Raw genomic sequence first — 21,405 nt, 5'->3', positions numbered from 1 at the left:
GCAGGGGGTGGGTTGGGATGTCATATAGAGTCACAGACTGGTTTGGGTTGGAAGGACCTTAAAGCTCCTCCAGTTCCAAGCCCCTGCCACGGGCAGGGACACCTTCCACTAGAGCAGGTTGCTCCAAGCCCCTGTGTCCAACCTGGCCTTGAACACTGCCAGGGATGGGGCAGCCACAGCTTCTCTGGGCACCCTGTGCCAGCGCCTCAGCACCCTCACAGGGAAGAACTTCTGCCTAAGAGCTCATCTCAGTCTCCCCTCTGTCAGGTTAAAGCCATTCCCCCTTGGCCTGTCCCTACAGGCCCTTGTCCAAAGCCCCTCTCCAGGTTTCTTGTAGCCCCTTCAGGCACTGGAAGCTGCTCTAAGGTCTCCCCTTAAGGAGCCTTCTCTTGTCCAGGCTGAACCAGCCCAGCTCTCTCAGCCTGGCTCCAGAGCAGAGCTGCTCCAGCTCTCACAGCATCTCCGTGGCCTCCTCTGGACTCGCTCCAACAGCTCCACGTCCCTCTCGTGTTGTTGCCCCAGAGCTGGATCAGGACTGCAGGGGGGATCTCCCCAGAGCGCAACAGGGGGAGAATTCCCTCCCTTGACCTGCTGCTCACGCTCTGGGGATGCAGCCCAGCACACGGGGGGGGTCATGGGCTCACTGAACCGTATCACGGGGAGCTGCTCACGCCCGTGAACTCGAAGCGGGGGCTGTGATCCGCAGGCGATTGACGCGCAGCAGCACCGGGGGCTGCATTCGCGGGGCAGCGCTTTGGGGGCCGCCCAGGCCCGGCTGCGCTCTCCCCGCTGGCACGGCTGCTGTTCCCAAGCCCGGCTGCACAGCGCCCGAGGACTGAGGCAGCTCAGTGCCAGCGCCAGCGCGCTTCAAGTGCCGCCAGCTCATTACGAGCTGTAATTAGCCGGGTGTGCCGGGCAGGGGCAGGGCCGCGCAGCCCGGGGCTCTGCTCCCTGCTCCGGGGCCGCCCCAGCCCAGCTCATCCATCTCCTCACGCCGGGGCTCGGGGGGCTGCCGTCGCCTCGGAGCACACAGCGTTGCCCACCCGAAGCCTCGTTCCCTCCGCACCCCAGCCCCGGGCAGCTGCGGCCCTCGGCCCGGGCCTGCGCACCGGGGAAGCACCGCCCTCGGCACCGACCCCGGCCCGGTGACACCCCCCTCCCGCCGCAAAGCACGCCGGGAGCTGTAGTCCTCCGGCCGCGCAGGGGCCCCGCTCCCGGCCGTGCCTCGCCGCCGCCCGCCCCGCTCCCGCCGGGGGGCTCGCTCAGCCCCGCTCCCCCGGTCCCGGCTCGCCGCCGGCCCGCCCCGCTCGCTCCCCGCCTTCCGGTTCCCCCGCGCGACGCCCCTTGGGGTTTGTAGTCCCCCCGCGCTATTCACGACGGCCTCTGCGCCGTTTCCGCGCCGTAGCGCCCGGAGGCCGGGATAGGGCGCTACGCCACGGCGGCGGCGTAAGGGCGGGCTCGGGGACTCTGGGGCAGGCCGGGCCGGCGGCGGAGCGGGAGGAAGGTGGCGGCGGAGCAGCCGAGCGGGAGCGGGTGGAAGTTGCTCTGCCCGCGGCAAAGTGCGGGGCCGCGGGAGGGACGCGAGCAGCAGCGCGGCCCCTCCATCCCCAGGTAAGCGGTGGCGGGGGGCGGCGGGAGCGCGGGGGTGGCGGGAACGGGCCGCCCGGGGCCTCCCACTGCAGCCCCGCGGGCCGCGGCTCCCGCCCGCGCCGCCGGGTGGGCGCTCTCCCGGCCGTACCCTCCGGGTGGGCCCCGGCACCCCCCGGGGCCGCCCCGCACTACCTGTTGCCGCTGGGCCCGAGCCCGAGGGGGCGGCGGGGGCCGGCTCTGGAGGCCGGTGTCGGGGGTCCCGGTGCTGGAGCAAGCCGGGGAACCGGCAGTGCCGCCCCGGGGCTCTGAGACTGCTGGTGTGCCCTACCCGGGGGGAGCTCCTCGTACCTCCGCCCGGCCGGGTTTAATGCATTTGAGAGCCGCGCAGCAGCCGTGGGGGGCCGGGGGGGTTCGCGGGTCCCCGCGCTGCAGCACTGAGCCTGCCTGCGCCGGGCTCGGCACAGCCAGAGCGAGCCTCCGGGTCTCCTCCGGCCAGCTGAGCCTCGCCTATGGCAGTACACGGGCTCAGTGCTGCTGCGGGCCAGCTCCGGGGCCGGAGCACGTCAGAGCCCCCGTCCTTCAGGTCTGCACTCTAACCTCCAGCTTAGAAATCCGTCTGCTCCGGGCTAAGCAGGGGTTTGTGCAGAGTTTCTGGAGCATTGGGGAGTTTGCCCTTCAGAACCGGCTGGCTGGCTTCTACGCTTGGGTCTCTGAAGCATCCTAAGGCTGTTTGGGCCCTGGTGCCTCATCAAGACCCCTGGATTTTACTGCATGTCAGCTCCGCTGCAGTTGTAAGGCATGTCAGCTTCCAGATCCTGGATGCAGAAGTCTGTAACAGTGGATGAAAAGGCTCTGTACATTGGGCAGCCTCTCCATTTTCTGAGCAGCTCTCCTCTCCCCCTCCTGCGCCTGCTGCTGGGGTACCTCCCTTCCCTCCCAAGCATCAGGAGACAAGCATTGTGGGGTGGTCATCTGGTGAACTGCTGAGGGAGATGGGATAATGTGCATGTTGTGTTTGAAATGTCAGAGTGTTTCCTCCAAGTGTTTTTCCAGATTGGAATCTCAGCTGGTGCTCAGCGCTCCGCAGGCCTGCGGGCCGGGATGCGGATGGGTGGGTTTTCATGGTCGGACAGAAGGTTATCTGAGAAGTGCTCACTGCACACGGCCAGGGGCATTGGAGCAGTGGTGGTGGTGTGCTGCTATGGGTTGGTCAGGAGGTAACGGAGACCAGGAGATGCGTTTGGAGGGAACCGAGATGGAGATGAGCGATGTAGGTCCAAGCTGGTGGAGACAGGCTGCAGATCCAAGGCTGTAGCCCCTGTTGATCTGAGCACCAAGATCTTGCCATACTTTGCATGTTGTCGCCTAGGACTCACAGGGACTTGTGCTTCAGGGCTGTGCAAGCTGCCACCTTCCCTAACCTGGAGCAGACCTGTGGTGGGAGGGTGGCCGAGTGACAGACCAGCCTCCTGCAACGCTGCTGTTGGTTTTTACGTGGCCATTTCTTGAGCCCCGGTGCCAAACTGGCTGGCTGGTGCCCCTGAGTGAACCAGAGCAGGACTGAGCTCTGCCTGAGGAACGGGCTGTGGCGGCATAGTGTATCAGAGAGGCATGGTTCAAATTGCTGTGATTTTATGTATGTGGGGATATTAACTCGTTTAAAGTTGCATCAGCTCCTGTTTGTGTCCAAGGCTTTAGCAGTTGGAGGCAGAAGGCAAGACCCAACAGTGCTCCCTTTCCCGGGTGGGGTTGGAGGGCTGGAGAGGCCTTTGAAGGTTTGATGTGACTTGCTGTGTTTGCTGAGCCATACTGCCTTGGCAGGAAAGGAAGCAGCCTCCTTGAGCCTGATGACTTGGTGCATAAAGGAACCCGAGGCATGGGCCAGGCTTAATGTCTTCTAAGTTGGAAAAAATACTGAAAACCAAACCAAAACTGCTAAAGTTGCATGTAAAAAAGGTTGGGCATCCTGCCCAGACTCGGAACTGTCTGACAGTGGCAGGAGGACTGGGTGACCCCATGGAGGGGCTTGGCACCCTCGTGAGATGCAGTGACACCCCCACCGTTCTCCTGGGCTCTCCACGCAGAGAGAGTCTGGTATATGCCAGAATACCAGAGCTTTGCAGAGGGAAATGAAGATGATGTTGTAATTGAAATTCATAAGAATCATAGACAGGTTTGGGCTGGAAGGGACCTTAAAACTCATCCAGTCCCAACCCCCTGCCATGGGCAGGGACACCTTCCACTAGACCAGGTTGCTCCAAGCCCCTGTGTCCAGCCTGGCCTTGAACACTGCCAGGGATGGGGCAGCCGCAGCTTCTCTGGGCAACCTGTGCCAGGGCCTCACCACCCTCACAGGGAAGAGCTTCTGCCTAAGAGCTCATCTCAGCCTCCCCTCTGTCAGGTTAAAGCCATTCCCCCTTGTCCTGTCCCTACAGGCCCTTGTCCAAAGCTCCTCTCCAGGTTTCTTGTAGCCCCTTCAGGCACTGGGAGCTGCTCTAAGGTCTCCCCTTAAGGAGCCTCCTCTTGTCCAGGCTGAACCAGCCCAGCTCTCTCAGCCTGGCTCCAGAGCAGAGCTGCTCCAGCCCTCGCAGCATCTCATCTCCATGGCCTCCTCTGGTCTCATCTGTGGTGAAGCAGGGGGAAGCTGGAGTGAAGGGCTCTGGCTGCAGGGCGGGAGGAGGGGTCTGGGCAGTCGGTGTCCTGCTGCTCTCTCCTAGCGCGCAGTGCTGGGAGGAACCTTGTGAAGGGCTGATTTTCTGGAACGTGGGGCTCTGAGAAAGGTCATGTATGGTGCAGCCTGGGGAAAGCTGCTTATGCGGGTGGCACAGGTGAGTCAGTGGCTTCCTCCTCATTTTCCATCATAATCCCACCTCCGGAGCGTGGCGTGCTGCATGCCTGCTCCCCGCAGCCTCCTGCATCTGCCTGCTTGTGCCTCAGCCTTGCTGGCAGCTGTTGGACCCTGTGTGCACGCACAGCCCTTCCCAGGCCACCAGCACAGAGCAAGGAAAGGAGGAGCAGGCTCCTAATGAATTCCTGCTATTTGGAATGCTGATGCTTGCCTTGTAGTTAGCAATGGCAGCTGAGGCAGACCAAGGGAGGCAGAGGGGTTGTTGCCTGCACACGAGACACATTTAACTCTTGCCTTCACAGCTCCCTTCCCTCTGCACTGGCAGCTTTCAGGTTGGCTGATAGGAAATGCCAATGCCATTCCCAACATTTGCTCGTGTTCAGTGGCTTAAAAGATGAGGAGGGTTTTTGTGTGCCATTTCCTCTTGCTGCTGCTCTGGTGCCTGGGCAGAGGGAGAAGGGGGAGCCCTGGAAAGGAAATCAGATCCAAAGCAATGTGTTACCAGCAGAAAGAGCAATTGTTTTCGTGCATTTACATTGCAGAGCGTCGTCCTGCTCAGGCAGCCCCTGTTTGACAGCCAAGATAATACATTTATATGGCTGTAATTAGTGGGACGTGGAGTTTGCTGGATGGCTCGAGGGCAGCTTGCTTTTCACTCCAACTCCAGCAAATAGATCAGGGAAGATTGGAAAGCCGCCGTGGGTTGCTCGAATTGGCCCTTTGGGTTTCTGGAGGTTGAATACATAACTGCTGATATTTCCTATTGTGCTGTACCCTGCCTAGTTGAAAAGAAAATAACGTGAGGGAACATGGGGCTATTTTTGCCAGCTTGAGATGATCAAGTTTGATTTCTGAAAACTGAAGGCAGCTCTTTAGGCTTGTATGTTAAAAGCGCTATTAGCACCATCTCTGTTCCTCTACAAACGCATGCTTCTGCCCTGTGCCAGTGGTGTAAACCCTAATATGTGTTCATAAAAGAAGAAATATCTTTTCTGTTCCTGTGGTGCAGCCCCTTCTGTAGCCAGCCAGGGCATGAACTGAATGCTGCGGGCTTGAGTAGCATCAGAGGGGGGTGGTGAGTGCTCTGTGTCTGGAGGCCAGCCTGGTGTCTCAGCCCACCTGGGATTGGAGCCCTTACCAAAGCTCCAGGGGTATCAGTTCACCTTTGCTTTGGTGAAATGGAGACCAAGACCTTACCAAAAGCTGTCTTTCCCCTCTGGTCATATCACCCAGCCGCATTTCTGATGTGGCGCTTCCTGTGACACCAAAGTTTCCCCTTTGGCATCTTGTTCCCAGATGATTTGGGTTTATTGAGGACTGAGGAGATTGCAGGCAGCTTCCCAGCTTGTGTTGTGTTCTTCTGACAGCAGAAGGTCCTTCTGTAACAAACAGGTTTGCAGAGAAGCCAACTCTCAGGCAGCTTGGCTGGGCAACAAGTTCCCTCCGCTGTGTTAGTGCTGGTTGGTGGAAGTGGGAACACGGCACGAGAGTCCCTGTGTGCTGGGCTGTGTCCTCCCGCTGCGGCAGCTCTGCTCTCCAGAGAGCCTCTGCACTGATGTGCTCAAGGTCTTGCTCTCCAGCTCGTCCGTGTTGGTCTCCTGCCCGCACCACTCGTGCCAGCAGGCAGAGCTGGGGCAGTCCTTGGAATTGCAGCACAGCACAGGCTTTATGTTAAGCTGCCGAATGTTAAGCAGTTTCTCTTTGTAGTCCATGCGTATGTGAACGCATCTCCTGCAGGAGCAGTGACGTGGTGTCACACAGGCTCAGGTAGGCATTTATGGGTTCTCCATCATCTGGTGTTTGTCTTACTCCCTCTCTAGCTCTCAGCAGCCTTTCCAGGAGTGCCTTGGAGATGCTGTGGGCTTGGAGGTCCTGATGGAGCCAGTGCTGTGCAGACCCTTGGGCTGGACATATCAGGATTGGTTCTTTAGAACCTTAATCAGCCCCTAATTTACTTTTTACTGGTCCCCAAGTGGTGTCTATTGTCTGCACCATAATGTTCTCCATTGGTCTGAAGGGGGCCTACAAGGATGACAGAGAGGGACTCTTCATCAGGGACTGTAGCGATAAGACAAGGGGTCATGGGTTCAAACTGAAACAGGGAAAGTTCAGGTTGTAAGGCAGAAGTTCTTCCCTGTGAGGGTGCTGAGGCGCTGGCACAGGTTGCCCAGAGAAGCTGTGGCTGCCCCATTCCTGGCAGTGTTCAAGGCCAGGTTGGACAGGGTTTGGAGCAGCCTGCTCTAGTGGAAGGTGTCCCTGCCCGTGGCAGGGGGTTGGAACTGGATGAGATTCAAGGTCTCTTCCAACCCAAACCAGCCTGGGATTCTATGATTCTTCATTTGCTGGTTTGACTCCATTAGCAACACGTGTCCAGGTGCTCACCATAGGTTGTCTTTTCTCCACTGTCTGGAAACCTCAGTGGTGCAGAGCACTGGAAGAGAAAAGCTCTTTGTGAATTCACCATAACCTACCCCAGAGGCACCATGCTGCACCTCACCATGTGGCTGTGGGAGAGAGGGTGAGGGGGTGAGGCAGAACCAGATCTGTTGCTCTTGGTGCTCCTGCCATGCTCCCAAAGAGGCTCAATGATCACATTGTTCTGGCTGAATCCTTATTTGCTTTTTTTGCTCCCTCCCCAATCTAAAACGGAGCAAATGAGACTGTGCTGGTGAGCCAGTCGTTATGGACAAGGGTTCTTGGTGCTCCGTCTGATAAAAGCCTGTCCCAAAGGAGACAGCACTTTCACAAAGTATGAATTTTGTTAAAACACCTTGTTTCAGGAGCAGAGAATATGAAGGGGGAAGAGGAAATGTCTTGCGGGAGGGAGGTTTGCAGAGGCAACTATTCAAACATCGTGCCATTCAGAGGTGGGATGGGCACGTTTGGCATCATCAGAGGAATTTGTACTTTGGAATTGCCAATAGATGTAAGTGCTAATGATGCCCTGGCGATGTGGAGCAATGAACATCTGTTTCTGTGTTTGATCATTCAGGCAGTGTGCCCCTCCAGTCATCCATGCGTTCACATCCAGACCCCTTGGGAGATCCTATCCTGCTGCTGTCCAGAATCCTCCTTGTTGAGATCCTGCAGTGCTCCAGAGGTGGTGTGCTACCTGGGATGGCGACAGCTCTACCAGGATGCTAAGCAGGGGATAAGGCCAGTGGTGGGAACAGAACCAGAAAGTCACCACCAAAGGTTCTGAAACCACGAGGGGAGGGTCAAAGTTGACCCACAAGCAGACGGGTTCCTGTCTCCCGGTGGGACTGAGCTTCAGCCCGGGATGCTGCAGGAGGCACGGACACTTCCAAGCGCTGCGTTCGAGTGGATGCTGAGCAAGTGACCCAAGATGCGAGGTTGGTTGTGTGTGCTGGTGTGATGCTGAGCAGCCTGGGGTCTGAGCAGCCATTTATTCTTATGTGGCTCCCTTTCCTCTCTGTCCTCCAGCCTGGTGCAGCAGCTGCTCCTCTTAGCAGGCTGTGCAGAGAGCATCTAGCATGTTCCTCCACCCTGGCCACTCTGCTGGTGCCAACAGCAGCCGCTCCATTCCAGGGACACCCGGCTGACTTCACATCGGCTGGACATTGGACCTGCAGAGCAGAAACCCTGCTGGGTGAGAGGCTTTTTTGGCTTTGGGCTGGGCTGGGAGGGGCTGAAAAAAAAAGACCTTTTCTTCTCTGGTCTGTAAGCACTGTTACCCCACTTCCTTGTCTTGCACGCCTATTTCTCGTCTGTTTTCCTTGTGTTGAATCCTTCTTTGAGAGTTGCCCTCTCCTCGCTGCGTGTGAAGGCCACGTGCTCGTATGGGTGGGGATACTGGTGTCCCCTGGTTCTCTCATGGTGAAGAACAAACTGTAAGAGTGGAAGAGAAAATGTGGGGTCCTCCAGGACCTTGCAGTCCTAAGCTGTGGAAACTGCATGACTGCCCCAGGGGGTGTTTGAGGCAGTGCAAAGGCAGGGAAATCGGTTAATCTAAGAATCTCTGCCTTGCTTTGCCTGCAGTCACCACTGTGCTGTGGTAGCTCCCAGCCCAGGACTGGGACCAGGGAAATGACTGTATTATGCCTTACATGATTGGGCTGCTTTGGGCTAGTGGTGCAGAGCCTGCTCTGCAGAGACAAGACGAGGTGGTGGGAAGCCAGATTGAGCTTGTACCTTCAGGTTACGCTTGTGCGTCCACTGAAGGAGAACCTCTGATGGTGGTGTCCATGCATTCAAATGAGCCAGACTTATGTGGCCTTATCCATGCCAGGGCTTTGGATTAATGGAATGGACACCACTGTGCTGTGTGTTGGCCGATCTGGTCTGCTTATGCGCTAGCTGAGTCTTGATGTGCCTTTGGTGTCCAGCTGCTGCAGAAGGTCTGCAGGAATCTCTTTCAGTTCAGGGTCAGCCAAGCCAGACCACTCTGTGGTCTTTGAGTGGTGACTGTCACCAGGCAGGGGTGGGCTGAGACCAGTGCCATGGCTAGTTCTCAACTGTGGGAGGGGTAAAGTAACATTCCTGCTCTTGGATCAGTTTGGGTGCAGCCTTGGAGTGTCTTGTGAATGCTACTGCAGGTGTGCAACGCCCTTGTTCCGTTGCCTGACCTTGCTGTGCAAGGTGCTTTAGCAAGCAGAGCCTGGTGGAGGGATGGTTGGAGTCTGTAGCATCCCATGAGGCTAAGGCAGTTCAATATATCTCGCAAGGCATTTGAGAGGGGCTCCTGTGATGTGGTCTCCTCTCCATCTGCTTGTTTGGGTTAACTGGGGTTCAGGGTGCCGCCAGCAGCTCTTGGTTAAGAAGCCAGCTCTGTCATGGTGGACACCTGGTAGGGCTGGCTTTGCTGTAGCAAAGGCAGCTTCTTACTCAAAGCATCTGCATTATACTTCAGCCTTCTCATGTTAAAGTACAGCATTTTCCTCATGTGATCGTTACATTTGTTCAAATAACTGCTCTCATGGGCAAATATTGCTTAAGGCATTGTGTAATTGAACACATCCTACAGTTCCAGCTGTAGTAGTGTAGACGAAGAGGAGCTGCTTGTGGCAGAGGCAGTGAACCAGTGGAGCTGCTCTGATGACGGAAGGGGAGTATCATAGTGTCAGGCACTGTCACATCCAGATCACTTCAGTTGTATCAGGTGTTAACACCAGCTAGGGGAGGCCACAGAGATGCTGCGAGGGCTGGAGCAACTCTGCTCTGGAGCCAGGCTGAGAGAGCTGGGCTTCTTCAGCCTGGGGAAGAGAAGGCTCCTTAAGGGGAGACCTTAGAGCAGCTCCCAGTGCCTGAAGGGGCTACAAGAAAGCTGGAGAGGGGCTTTGGACAAGGGCCTGTAGGGACAGGCCAAGGGGGAATGGCTTTAACCTGCCAGAAGGGAGACTGAGATGGGATCTGAGGCAGAAGTTCTTCCCTGTGAGGGTGCTGAGGCGCTGGCACAGGGTGCCCAGAGAAGCTGTGGCTGCCCCATCCCTGGCAGTGTTCAAGGCCAGGTTGGACACAGGGGCTTGGAGCAACCTGCTCTAGTGGAAGTTGTCCCTGCCCGTGGCAGGGGTTGGAACTGGAGGAGCTTTAAGGTCCCTTCCAACCCAAACCAGTCTGGGATTCTATGAATTTCAATTACAGTATCATCTCCTGACAGAAATAACCAACATCAGCGTGCTGATGCATTCACACATTTTTCAGGGTAGCCCGGGACAGTTACAGGGGTGATCAGGAGGTGGAGAGGGGTAAGCAGTAACGTGATGCTTCTCCATTAGGTTATTGCACTGAGCTGTGCTAAAAGGGGAACTGTTGTCTTGCCCACCCTGGGTTTCGCTCTGCCTGTCCCACCTCCTGTGTGCTCTCCTCGTTGCCTGTGCTTTCCCGGTTCCCTGTGCTCTCAGGGAAGGTGGCAGCCTCTTGTGCACTTCTCAGTGATTCTTCTGCTTTTATGTCCTGGTTGTCCTTGAAAAGCCAAAAGCCACTGTTGTCTGTCAGGCTCATCCTACCTCTGCGCTTGCCTGAGGCACAGCCAGAGACTGTGTGGTGGTTTAAATCTAGGCCAGCTGGTTGGAAACTGGGACATGGTACTTGGTTAAAGCCAGGAAAGGCCAAATTGCATAAAACTGGCAGAAGGAAACACTCAGGTACTGCTGCCCTTGTATGAAGAGCCCACATGGCTTTGGGCAGGACAGTGCAGTGAAGGCTGGGAGCTGTCTCTAGCAAGTGATGCAGCTGGATGTGGTTTGGACGAATTACCTATTTACTGCCTGTCTAATCTGTGTTAGAATTAAAGCTGTGGCTGGAGTGTGTGGGGACAGTGTGCTCAGGGGACATCTCCCCCACTTTCCATCTCTGAGACTTTGCTTTCCAGGTCTGTGCCCAGGGTTTTCGCTGACTGTGACTCTGCTTCTTGCTGCAACTTTGTTCCCCTCCCTTCTGCAGTGGCCAGCTCTTCATCTGCTTATCTGTCAGCTTAGCATGATCTGAAGATAAAATCCCTGGTGTCCTTTTGGGTCTGACCTCACGTTTGTGCTATGCCTGGGCACCTGTGGCCCTCTGAGTTCAGCTTGCTGGATGATTGGGAGGAACTTGATGGGTCATCAAGTCCAGTTCCCTACTGCTGAAGACAGTCATCTTGTGCAGGTCAGGAACTTGTCCAGGAACTAACTCTGTGCTTTATTTCCCCAGTGCTTCTGGAGCAGCTGCTCCAGAGATCTGCTCTTTGAGAGGTTAGAAACCCTCCTCTGACCTCCAGTATCCAGTTTTCCTGGGCTGGTTTATTGTACTTGTGCCATTGCAGAGTGTCATCTTGCAGATGAGAGATGACTTGCAATTTCTCTGGTTCTCTGTAACCTTTATGTCCTGCAGCAGTCATGGTTCTCGATGCAGATTTGTCCTGAGAAGCGTGTTGAAAGCTACTTTGTTTTTCCATTGCTTCTTTTGGGGAGTTTGGTTTTGCTGGGCCCCTTTATTTCTATGTTGTGCTTTTGAGTGTTTTACATGCAGGTGGAGTTCTGAGCTGTGCAGTTTGTGCATGTTGGCAAGTACAGAAGAGCCATTTCTGTGCTACTGCTGCTTTTTTAATGTTTGTCCTTGCTACTTGTGCCATCTTGCCCCTTCAGGAAGGAGAGATGTTGTCAGAAACAGTTGAATCAAGGTGAACCTGATAAAGCAGTGTATTGAAGAGCCAGTGCCTGGCTCTTACTCGTGGCTCTTATTCATGTTTATCTCTAGCTGTGAATGTGCAATAACAACAGTTCTGTTCTGCACAGGCTGGCACAGCCTCAGACAGGAAGATCTGCTGTTTACCAATCAACACTCCGCTGTAAGTGAGAAAGGGGGGAAAAAAATGTTTTATTGCTGCTGGGTAACCCAGAGTGTAGTTAAACCTTTCTGGGGGAAAAAAAGAAAGAGGAAACTAAGAGCACATGTGTTACTCAAGATGCATTTTTCCTGGCAAGAGTCCCGTGTGTGTGTTCTTCCTGCAAAGCATCCCTGCTTCTGCTCCTTCCCATTCAATCTATAGCATATTGGTAGCAGGCAAGTAAAAGCTTCCTGTTTTTATAACAAACTGCTCGCAGCAGGCAGTGTGTCGAGGGGATTTTTCAGCCTGGCATGTTTTCTAGCTGGGGCAGGCTGTGGACTGAGTTGGATGACAGAATTCTGCTACAAGGATTCTAAATACAGGGAGGAAAAGATCTGGAAATCAGCTCTGCTGGTGAAGCTTCCCCAGATTGGGTGCTGTGGCTTGGCTTGTTTTGTTTCTTGCCCTTGTCTTTCTTTCTGTGGCATTACCACGATGTTGCTAATGAGACAAACCATGCCAGCCCACACAGGCTTTTGTTAACACTGCACTCAAAGGCAGCCACAATTAGCTGGTAAACCAGAGGATACAAGCAGCTTGTTGCACTTTGTTGAAGCAATGTTAATTGGCTTAATAGAGCGCTTGGGTTTTAGAGGTTTGGTTGGGTTTTATTGGGTTTTTTTCAGACCCTTCTTCAGCAGTGCCTTTGTTGCCATTTTACATGCTTATTCAGAAAAGGACCTTCCTGCTCTTCGGTTGTCAATGGAGATGGGGTTTGAAGTTAACCCTTATTTTGAAGAAACCTTCTTGTCTACTGCTTCTCCCTCTTTTTCTCCCTGTAGCTTGTAACTAAGATGTTGATGGCCCTTTCAAATCTCTGTCATCACCTCTCTCAAAGTGACCGTGCTAGATTTCCAGTAGCTCACTGGATAATCTATCACTGCTCTGCAGCATCCTGTGCAAGGGAGAAGAGGAAACTTTTCAGACTTTGATGGCAGTTGCTCTGTGGCTAAGTTGGCTCTACAATAAATCTACTTTTCCTATCAATCTTTCACTTCAGGCTTTGGACACATCTTCCTCTGCCCGCATACTTACGAAGAGTCAGTGCTGGGCACTAACTGCAGTTCAGCCCAACTCAGCCGCTGTGTATGAGTTTCTTCTGTGTTAAAGTTGGGCCAGAACCAATTTCAAGGCAGCTGAAAGAAGGTAAAGATACTCAATCTTGCCTTTGCATGTTGATGTCTGTGGCTAGAAAGCTGCGCTGCTCTTCTGGGCTTCGTTAAAGCATAGCATGAAGTGTGAGGTCCTGTTTGGTGCTGGTCTAGGACTCAGGTTAAATTATCTTCTTACCTCATGAATAGCCCATCTGGAAATCCAGGCAGCTCATACCTTGCTGATACCTCTGCAAGCAGTGCGCCAAGCTTGTGTCTTACCTGATTTGGAAAATAGCTCATTTGGAGCTTCATATCCCCCAGGTTTCCTTTAAGGCCAGAACATCTGACTGCCCTCTCTGCTCTCAGCCCTGCTGCCCCAAAACAAAGGTTTGGGTGGGCAAGTTTTACCCTTCTCTCCATGTTCCCTGTCCTCCCAGCACTGCCTATCATCCGAGTGCCTTGTGAACCTGGAGACTTCCTGGCCCTGGGAGGCGAGGCACACTTCCCCACTGCCAGGACTATGCCCTGAGGCACACAGGAAGCTCTGTGGTAGAGCATGAGGGCTAAAATAGCCTTCCACATCCCAGCTGAGTGTGCCAACACTGGCCCATCCTTCCTGTTATACCTATGCCTCAGTCTGTCCTTGGAGACCTTCCCATCCCTCCCTGCCAGAAGCTTTGCAAAGGACTGGAACTTGCTGACTCCTTAATATCCTGCCAGACTGCAGTGCTCAGCCTGCCTTGTAGTGCTGGCTTGGCAGGTGAGGGCAGGGTGAAAGAGCAGCAGAACTTTGTTTCTTGTCACCAAGACACCGGCTTTCTGCAAGACATAGAGCATTCCTGTTTGCTTGTCTGCTTTGCACAGGGGTCCTGTGGGTGATCACGGGAGCTCTTGCTGCACTGGAGCCATAGAGCTCTTGCTGGGTCAGTGTTTAACATCTTGGATTGCACTTGCCTGAGGTGGATGTCTTGTTGCTTGGCTGCTCTTCTCCCCTCTGCCTTGTGAAAGAGGAGAATTTGTTCATCCTTCCTCCCCTGGGGTTGCTTCTGTTATTGCAGGCTGGTGAATCCAAGTTGTGTGCTGCTTGGTAATTGCTGGTACCTGGTGTGGCACGTCCTCCGGTTGGGCCGTCCTGCTGTGTGGAGCTGGGAGCTGGCTGTGTATCGCTTTCTGTGCCCACAAGTGCTTGAGCTTCTTTTCCTTGATTGGTGGCATGACACATCCCCAGGTCTTCACTCTGCATCCTTCTTTAGTTATCCCATACCTGACCTCCTCTGGGGCTTTATAACCTTCTTATGCTGACATGTCTCATGCTGTGCACTTTACCCATCCCTGCACACTGCTCCCTGCTTACCCTGGGCCCTGTTTTCACACATGTCCCTTAGTGGTAGGTGGGGAGATGTGCTGTGCATGGTGGCAAGATTGGCAGAGGGCCAAGGGTTGGCCAGGTCTTCATGAGGTATGAAGTGGTCTCCTCCAGCTTGATGCCCCAGGTCAGGTGCACTCATCTGCCCCAGTGAACTACTTTGTGTTTAAGGATGTGTGAGTCACATCTTGCAGTCCCCAGGGCTGTATGTGGGGACGGGACATTCAAAGCTCTTCAAGAACCCTTATTTCTCCCTGCAGGCAGCAGGTTGCATGCGAGAGAGAGTAGACAGCTCCTTTGCTGTTGCGGGTGATACCAGGTCCCAGCCCATCTTAGTCAGCCCCCAGGCAGGGGTGTTCAGACAGCAGAGGGAGGAGAAGGGCTGGTACTTGCAGCCTCCTCCTGTGTGACCTTCCTCCGGGCACAACTTTGAGGAATGCTTTTCCCCGGGATGTGCCTTTTCCTGGGCCAGCTGCTGGCCTACCACCTCAAACAAGAGCTGTCTGCTGTGTGGCGTGGCTGCGTTTTCATTCCTGGATCTTCCCTGGAGCAAGGGAGTAGCTCAGAGGTGACTTTATTTAGAGGTTGGGATAGCGGAGCAATTAATGACGTGACAAAGTCTTGTCCCTGAGTCTGGGAGGCTGAGAAATAAGAGACAGGGACCTGTCTCCTCTTCCTACTGCACGTCGAAAGGAAGAGCTTGGGGCTGATCTTAGGAGGATCCTAGGAAAAGTTGATCCTGCACCTCCTAGATAATGCTGGAACACATGGGATAGTTCCTTTTTTTTTTTCTGTTTTTTGCTCTCTTCAGAGTCAAAACCCACTTTGAAGCTGTAGGGAAGGAAAGGGGGCTGGGCAGACCCAGCTTCCCACCCTTCCTGCCTGCTTTGCTCGGGATGGTGTGACACAAGAGCTGAGCCCAAAGGGTCAGACAACCGGCTGCTTTTGAGGGTTTATCTGGAAGCATCCAGGCCACTGCTCTGCTGTCCCTGCAGCAGCAGGAGGAACCTCCATGTGGAAGCTTTGCCATCCTGAAGTGCCCCATGCTCAAGGTGCTGGTGGGGCACGTACAACAGATCAGGGTAAGCATGTGCACATGGCTTGGGGGTAGGAAGATCAAATCTGCGTTTGTTTTGGAAGCAGTATTTTTGGAACAGTTAAACAGTGTCAGCTGAAACCTGGTAATTATTGCAGCTGCAAGGGGCAGGAAAACCAAAATCCAAACTCAGCATATTGCTAAGGTGCTTAACTGTTAATTTCCATGAGTGAGATCCACCCTTCTCAAGACACTTCAATCTGTTCACATTGTTGCTCCCTCTCTGGGTTAGATAGGTGGAAGCAGTGCTTTATTAATTAGAAGGAAAATCCTGCTCCCTCCTGCCAAGGCAGAGGAGCTCTTGGCAGTTTGCTCCCCTTCAGCAGCTGAAGCCTGCCCTGTTTCTGCTCTGGGCGATGTGCCTGCAGGACATCTCCCCGGGCATCTCCCTGCCCAGTGGGCGAAGTTCTTCCGAAATAAGGCTGAGTGCTGCCAGAAAGGCTTTCTTCTTTGTAGGCTTCTTTAATTGACCCCTTCCCTCACTGGAGTGTAGTTTCCATTCTCACCTTCTTGCAGGCTCCTCATTTGCTTAGTGTTGGCCAAAGGCGTTTTCTGGCATGGCATGGCGAGCACGTACATGCTTTGCATTGAGCTGTAATGCTGCTGCTCCTCCTGTTCTAAACAGGTTTGCCCTCTCCCCTCCTTGGGCCATCATTGCCCCCTAAATATTGTTCACTGGCTGCTCTCACCTGGCGCGAGGGGTCACCCTGAAGAAAAGGATTTACTGCTTTGCCTGGAGAAATCCGATTTCACGCAGTACTCCCAGCCAAGCAGCCCACTTAGACCAGACTGTCTTGGAGATCACTACGACTTAGCTAGGTTATCCTCCACCTATTTATAGATCCCTTCCTCTCCCCAGCTCCACCCACTGTGGGCTTTTACTGCACTGCTTTAAAGCAGGATTCCCAGTCTCTCCTGTCCCTGTGCAGCATTTGCATTGAGCTTGGAGTCCCTGGTGTAGAGCTGGTGGAGGAGGATGGGCCGAGACCCAAGCAACACCTTGGGAGCCAGCAGTAATGCAGGCAGCAGGCATGCCTCTCGCTTGTTGTGGTGAGCTAAAACTGGTGTTTCCATGTGGAGGAGGAGGCAAAAGCTTCTGCTTTTCCGCTTGAGGAAGTGGCCTTGGACAAGCCTGTGGAATTGCTTTATTTGGCAGTTTTGATCTGCTGGAGCGGGGGAAAACTCTTAACTGAGCATCCTGCCTTCTGTTTCACTCAGCCTGCGGTGAAATCTTCAGGGCTGTGTTTCTACCCATCTTGCCTTTATTTTTGTACTTTATCATAGTGGAACCCAAGCCTTGAGGTGAGAGGCAGAGTTTGCTCTGCTAGCAGGTCTTGGAGTTGCATGCCCTGTGCCTTTGCTGGAGCATGTACAGTGCTGGGCTTGGGGCAGCTGCAGGTGTGGGACAACTGACCGCTCCAGCTAGGCTCGAGTTGGTGGTACTTAGAAGTACTCCTCCCCTCACATCACATGGCTTTCATTTAGGCAGAAATTCAGATTTGTTACAAATGAACTGCTTGAATAGCAGGGAATGAGAGGGGAAGCGCCAGGGATCCTCTTTGGCTGGATCTGCAAAAATCAGTGCACTCTTGCTACTGGGCAGGTAGCGGGAAGCACGGCATAGGGATGTGTTGGCTGATGCTCAGCTGTTGGGCAGACGAATTAAACTGAGGAAATTGGCGGCAGGGAAATGTGTGTTCTTGGGCTTTTTCTTCCTCAATTATATTTTGTTAGTCCAGGATTTGCAGGTTGCAGAGAAGAGACCATGACAGAGCAGTTGACATTCTCCAGCTAATGGCCTAATGAAGGCACATTCCGGTATTAAGCTTGTAGCAAAACTGCACCTGCTCCTTGAGCTGCTGCATTTGGGAGTTTGTTATCTGTCAAGGCCTTTCTTGATCCCTTAGATCAATCCTGGGATTGAAATACTGTATTTTAGGAGTCTTTGTTTCAGCCTTTTTATGGCACAAAGTAGTTTCTTCGCAAAGGTCTGTCTGTTGTTCATTCATCTCTTCAAATCCTGGTGGGTAATTGAATAAGCTCAGCTGCGCTGTTTTTTTCTTCTTCCTTGTTTCTTCTTTTTTGCTCTGTTAAATGTTCCCTTGATCCGTTCCTCCTGACATGCATCCCGATTGCCGGGCCTTTTTCTGTTAAGGAGAGACATGTTTAACTTCTGAGAGTACTGGAGGACACAGAATGTTTCTATAGTTTAACTGTGAAGGTGCTCAAAGAATACATTCTAAACTGTAGGAAAGAGAGAGGGAGAAAAGGAGGAACAGTACCTGCCCCTGTGAGTAGGGGCATGCTCAGTATCAGCTAAAAACTGGCTTGGGCTGAAACTGTTTCATTGCACTATGTGAAACAGCCACGGAAAACATACTGGTGCAGATACCCAGTCTGCCCAGTTTCAATCTTCCTGTAGTGGGGAGCAGGAAAAGAGGCATATTTCATTTTATGTGCAAGAAAAATTAAACATCCTGGCCACACACAAGCCATCCACTCATACTTCTTGTAGTGGAGGTTAACAAAAACCTGGTGAGCTGGTCAGAGCCCAGAGCTCTCAGAATAAAATCACCTTTCTGGGTGTGTGGCTCCCCAAGGTGTTGGTTTGGGCTTTAGGTGCGGCTTGCTTGTCCCATTTTCTCCTGCTTTACCGTGGTGGCAAGGGCTTTCTGCTGGGCTTTCCTCCTCTAGTGGGGCTGCTTCCCCTGCCTGGGGGAGTTGAACTGGGGAGAACCTCTTCTAGAGCCCCTGTACGACCAATCTCCAGGCAGCAAAAGCTGGATTCAGTGAAACAGCCCTTCCCATCACCATGATGGGGATCCTGGTCAGAGCATGCATGAATAGGCTTCTAAAACTGGAGGGTTGTTGCTTAAATCATACCTTATCTTTCTCTCTTTTTCTTTCCTTGTTTCCCCTCTCTCTTTTGTTATTTTTTGTTTGTTTGTTTGTTTTTCTTTCAACTCTTGATCAGAACCGACCTTCCTTTCTCCAGTGTGTTGGGATCTTTGCAGCAGCCCATGCCGCAGCGCCTCGCCTATTCCACCCGAACTACCCATGCCACTGGCTTGGACCTAACCTAGGATAAATCTCAGCGTGGCCTAGGTAGGGGGGAGCCATGGGGAGCTCTGCCTCATCGCTGGCCGCAGAGACGGAGTCGGACCATGGCTTCAGTAGCACACCCTACCCCGGGCACCCAGCCGTGAGCTGGTATAGGAGTAGTCACAGTGGCCCTGTTTGGGAAAGTGCCCTTATAACACGGCAGCATCAGCATTTACACCACCGGGTGCGAAGGTAAGGAGGAGGGGAAGGAGCCTGCTTACCTCTCTGCTTGAATCCAGGGTGGTGCATCTGGGAGATGAGTTGCTTTGCATCCTGTTGGGTGTGGGGTCCTTCCGTCCAGAGGCTCAATGCAGCTCCCCGTGAAAGCTAGAGCCAGATTTCCGTGTGTGATGCCAAGCTGTGTGATGCAGAACAGACTGCAGGAGTCATCCCAGCATTCCTCACTTACCTGAATTGTGCAGGTGGCTGCCTGGGAATGGGATCTCTGTTCTTTTAATGAGTTTGCCATTGGCTCCTCTTCTTTCTGACCTCCCAACTACACTAGGTATCACGACAGAGGATTGTGACTCCAGGTTGGGTGGTGATAAGTATCAAGAGCTTCTGAACTCAGCAGGAGAAGCTGTTTACATACAAAAGCGGTGAAATGCTTTTGAATACCAGATCCAGGGGAATGAAACATACCAGAACACAATTACTCTGCAAAAGAGCTCAGTGTTTCCACCCCTCAATTTCTTTCCCTCCTTGAAACACCTCAAATGCGTCTCCAAGTCATTGCCTCTGCCCCTTCCCCATCAGCCACTTGCAGTGAGGAATTGTTCTTCATGTTGGAGGGCTGGTGTCCTGCATTCAGTCTCTGACAGGTTGAGAGGTATGTTAAAAGCATCTAAAAACCCTCTGCCCGGGGGCTTGGCTACAGAGGCTGCTGTGTTTTGTGCTAATAATATTTGAGCCACTGCCTGGTGCCTGCTCTGTGTAGATTCCAGCCTGGGTGGGTGGTTGTACCTGCTTGAATCTGTTTTGAGCTGCTAGCCTTTTAGGAATTGCTGCTTGCTTCTGAGTGTCCCCGAGCTGTTGTGGCTTTCCACTGGAAGCGTTTGCTGTGATGGTCATGTAGTATCTGTCGTGTAGTCCCTATTTTCTCACCTTTTTGCTGCTGTGAGTCCCGGAATGTGCTTCACGAAGTCTGGTGCATGACTCTGGGAGACTCTGAGGCAAGTGCCATCACACTTTGCACCTTTGTAGTCTTGTCTTCAGTTTCTTTCTTGAGCCTCTAACAGTGTTAAACCAAGTAGCTGTTGTCTTTGCTCTCAGTCATGGATTTGAGTTCCTAGAAATGCCCAGGAAGCCTTTATAAAGGCTATTTTGTGCAGTTCTCAACATCTATTGCTGTGTATACCAAGCATTGTGGCTGGCCCACAGTTCTCGTTGGTGGTCTGTGCTGGGGAGGTTTGTCCTTTTTGGTTTAGAGTGATCCTGAAAACAGAGCTGGGTCCTTCCTGCAGGGTTAGAAGAAGGACTTGGGGGTGTTGGTCGATGAGCAGCTCCCCATGACCCGGCTTCAGTGAGCGCTTGAGTCCAGAACCCTCCCGTGTGCTGGGCTGCATCCCCAGAGTGTGAGCAGCAGGTCGAGGGAGGGGATTCTCCCCCTCTGCTGCGCTCTGGGGAGATCCCCCCTGCAGTCCTGATCCAGCTCTGGAGCAACAACACAAGAGGGACGTGGAGCTGCTGGAGCGAGTCCAGAGGAGACCACGGGGATGCTGCGAGGGCTGGAGCAGCTCTGCTCTGGAGCCAGGCTGAGAGAGCTGGGCTGGTTCAGCCTGGAGAAGAGAAAGCTCCTTAAGGGGAGACCTTAGAGCAGCTCCCAGTGCCTGAAGGGGCTACAAGAAAGCTGGAGAGGGGCTTTGGACAAGGGCCTGTAGGGACAGGCCAAGGGGGAATGGCTTTAACCTGCCAGAGGGGAGACTGAGATGAGCTCTTAGGCAGAAGTTCTTCCCTGTGAGGGTGCTGAGGCGCTGGCACAGGGTGCCCAGAGAAGCTGTGGCTGCCCCATCCCTGGCAGTGTTCAAGGCCAGGTTGGACACAGGGGCTTGGAGCAACCTGGTCTAGTGGAAGGTGTCCCTGCCTGTGGCAGGGGTTTGGAATTGGATGAGCTTTAAGGTCCCTTCCAGCCCAAACCAGTCTGGAATTCTGGGATTATTCCTTCCACGCTGCTGGTTTTCCTCTGTTCCTTGCAGAGCTGGGGAAGGTGTCAGCAGCTCACAGATGAACGTCCCAGTTTGCCTCTGCACAACACTGAGATTTAGGAACTTCCAGTGCAAAGCTGGCACAGGGCACTGAAGAGGTTGTGTCTCTGCAGCCTCGTGTGTGCCAGCTGAGACTGCTCGTGATTCAAAGTCTGTAGCTTGGAGGAGCTTGAGAAACTAAGTGAAATCTTGACATGTGGAAATAAATTTCCTGAACAACCAGGCTTTGTGGGTGTTGGGAGCGGATGTTGGGGCAAGAACAGGAACTGCCGGTCTTGGTGCAGATAACACCAGTGTCCTGTTAGGACAGGAGTGGTTCTTCTGATAGTTATGCATTTCTCCTGTTAAAGGGAGAAGAGAGCTCATCCCAGCAAAGTGCTGCATGATTCCTGGAGACAGGAAAATCACTGGCCATAATTCAGTGAGCAGTGAATTGCGTGGGAAGAACTCGCTTTAGGCAGTGATTATGGAAGTGGGTTCAAAAGACCTGCTGAGATCAGCCAGGCTGTCAGGCATCAAAGTACCTGCAGTTCCCATGGTGAGGTGGGTGAGACAACAGGGTGAAGAAGCAGCGGAAGGTTGGCTTCCAGAGGGGAACTGATAAATATATTACCTTAAAAGAATGAAGTCAGTCAATAGAACAACTCAGGGGCGGCAGCCCCTGCCTCTGAATGGCCTCATCCCTGGAGTCCCATAGCACAGGAAGGAAGTGGAGTACTGAGAAGTCAATTGAAAGCTGAGCAGGAGTTCTGGGATAGACCTGGCTTTTCCTGCTAATTTT

General features: G+C 53.5%; 1 protein-coding gene across 3 annotated transcripts in view; it reads left to right on the top strand.

Moving 5' to 3' along the window:
• Positions 1-1,487: 1,487 nt before the first annotated feature.
• CAPN15 (calpain 15) overlaps positions 1,488-21,405 on the top strand; it is a 62,005-nt gene continuing 42,087 nt past the window's right edge. Inside the window, exons 1-6 of one of the 3 annotated variants that reach the window (XM_030482694.1) lie at positions 1,494-1,611; positions 7,431-7,791; positions 7,883-8,048; positions 11,087-11,127; positions 11,671-11,723; positions 18,293-18,612. In XM_030482694.1, coding sequence (XP_030338554.1) covers positions 18,437-18,612 — 176 coding nt within the window. In that variant the 5' untranslated portion in view covers positions 1,494-1,611; positions 7,431-7,791; positions 7,883-8,048; ... (1 more) ...; positions 11,671-11,723; positions 18,293-18,436. Of the gene's footprint in view, positions 1,612-7,430; positions 7,792-7,882; positions 8,049-11,086; positions 11,128-11,670; positions 11,724-18,292; positions 18,613-21,405 lie in introns of all 3 variants that reach the window. The other 2 variants (XM_030482693.1, XM_030482695.1) reach the window with 2 other exon arrangements.

Source organism: Strigops habroptila, chromosome 4, assembly GCF_004027225.2.
Source record: "Strigops habroptila isolate Jane chromosome 4, bStrHab1.2.pri, whole genome shotgun sequence".
Taxonomy (NCBI): domain Eukaryota; kingdom Metazoa; phylum Chordata; class Aves; order Psittaciformes; family Psittacidae; genus Strigops; species Strigops habroptila.
Note: the sequence above shows the minus strand (reverse complement) of the source record. Positions and strands in the feature narration are given on the sequence as shown.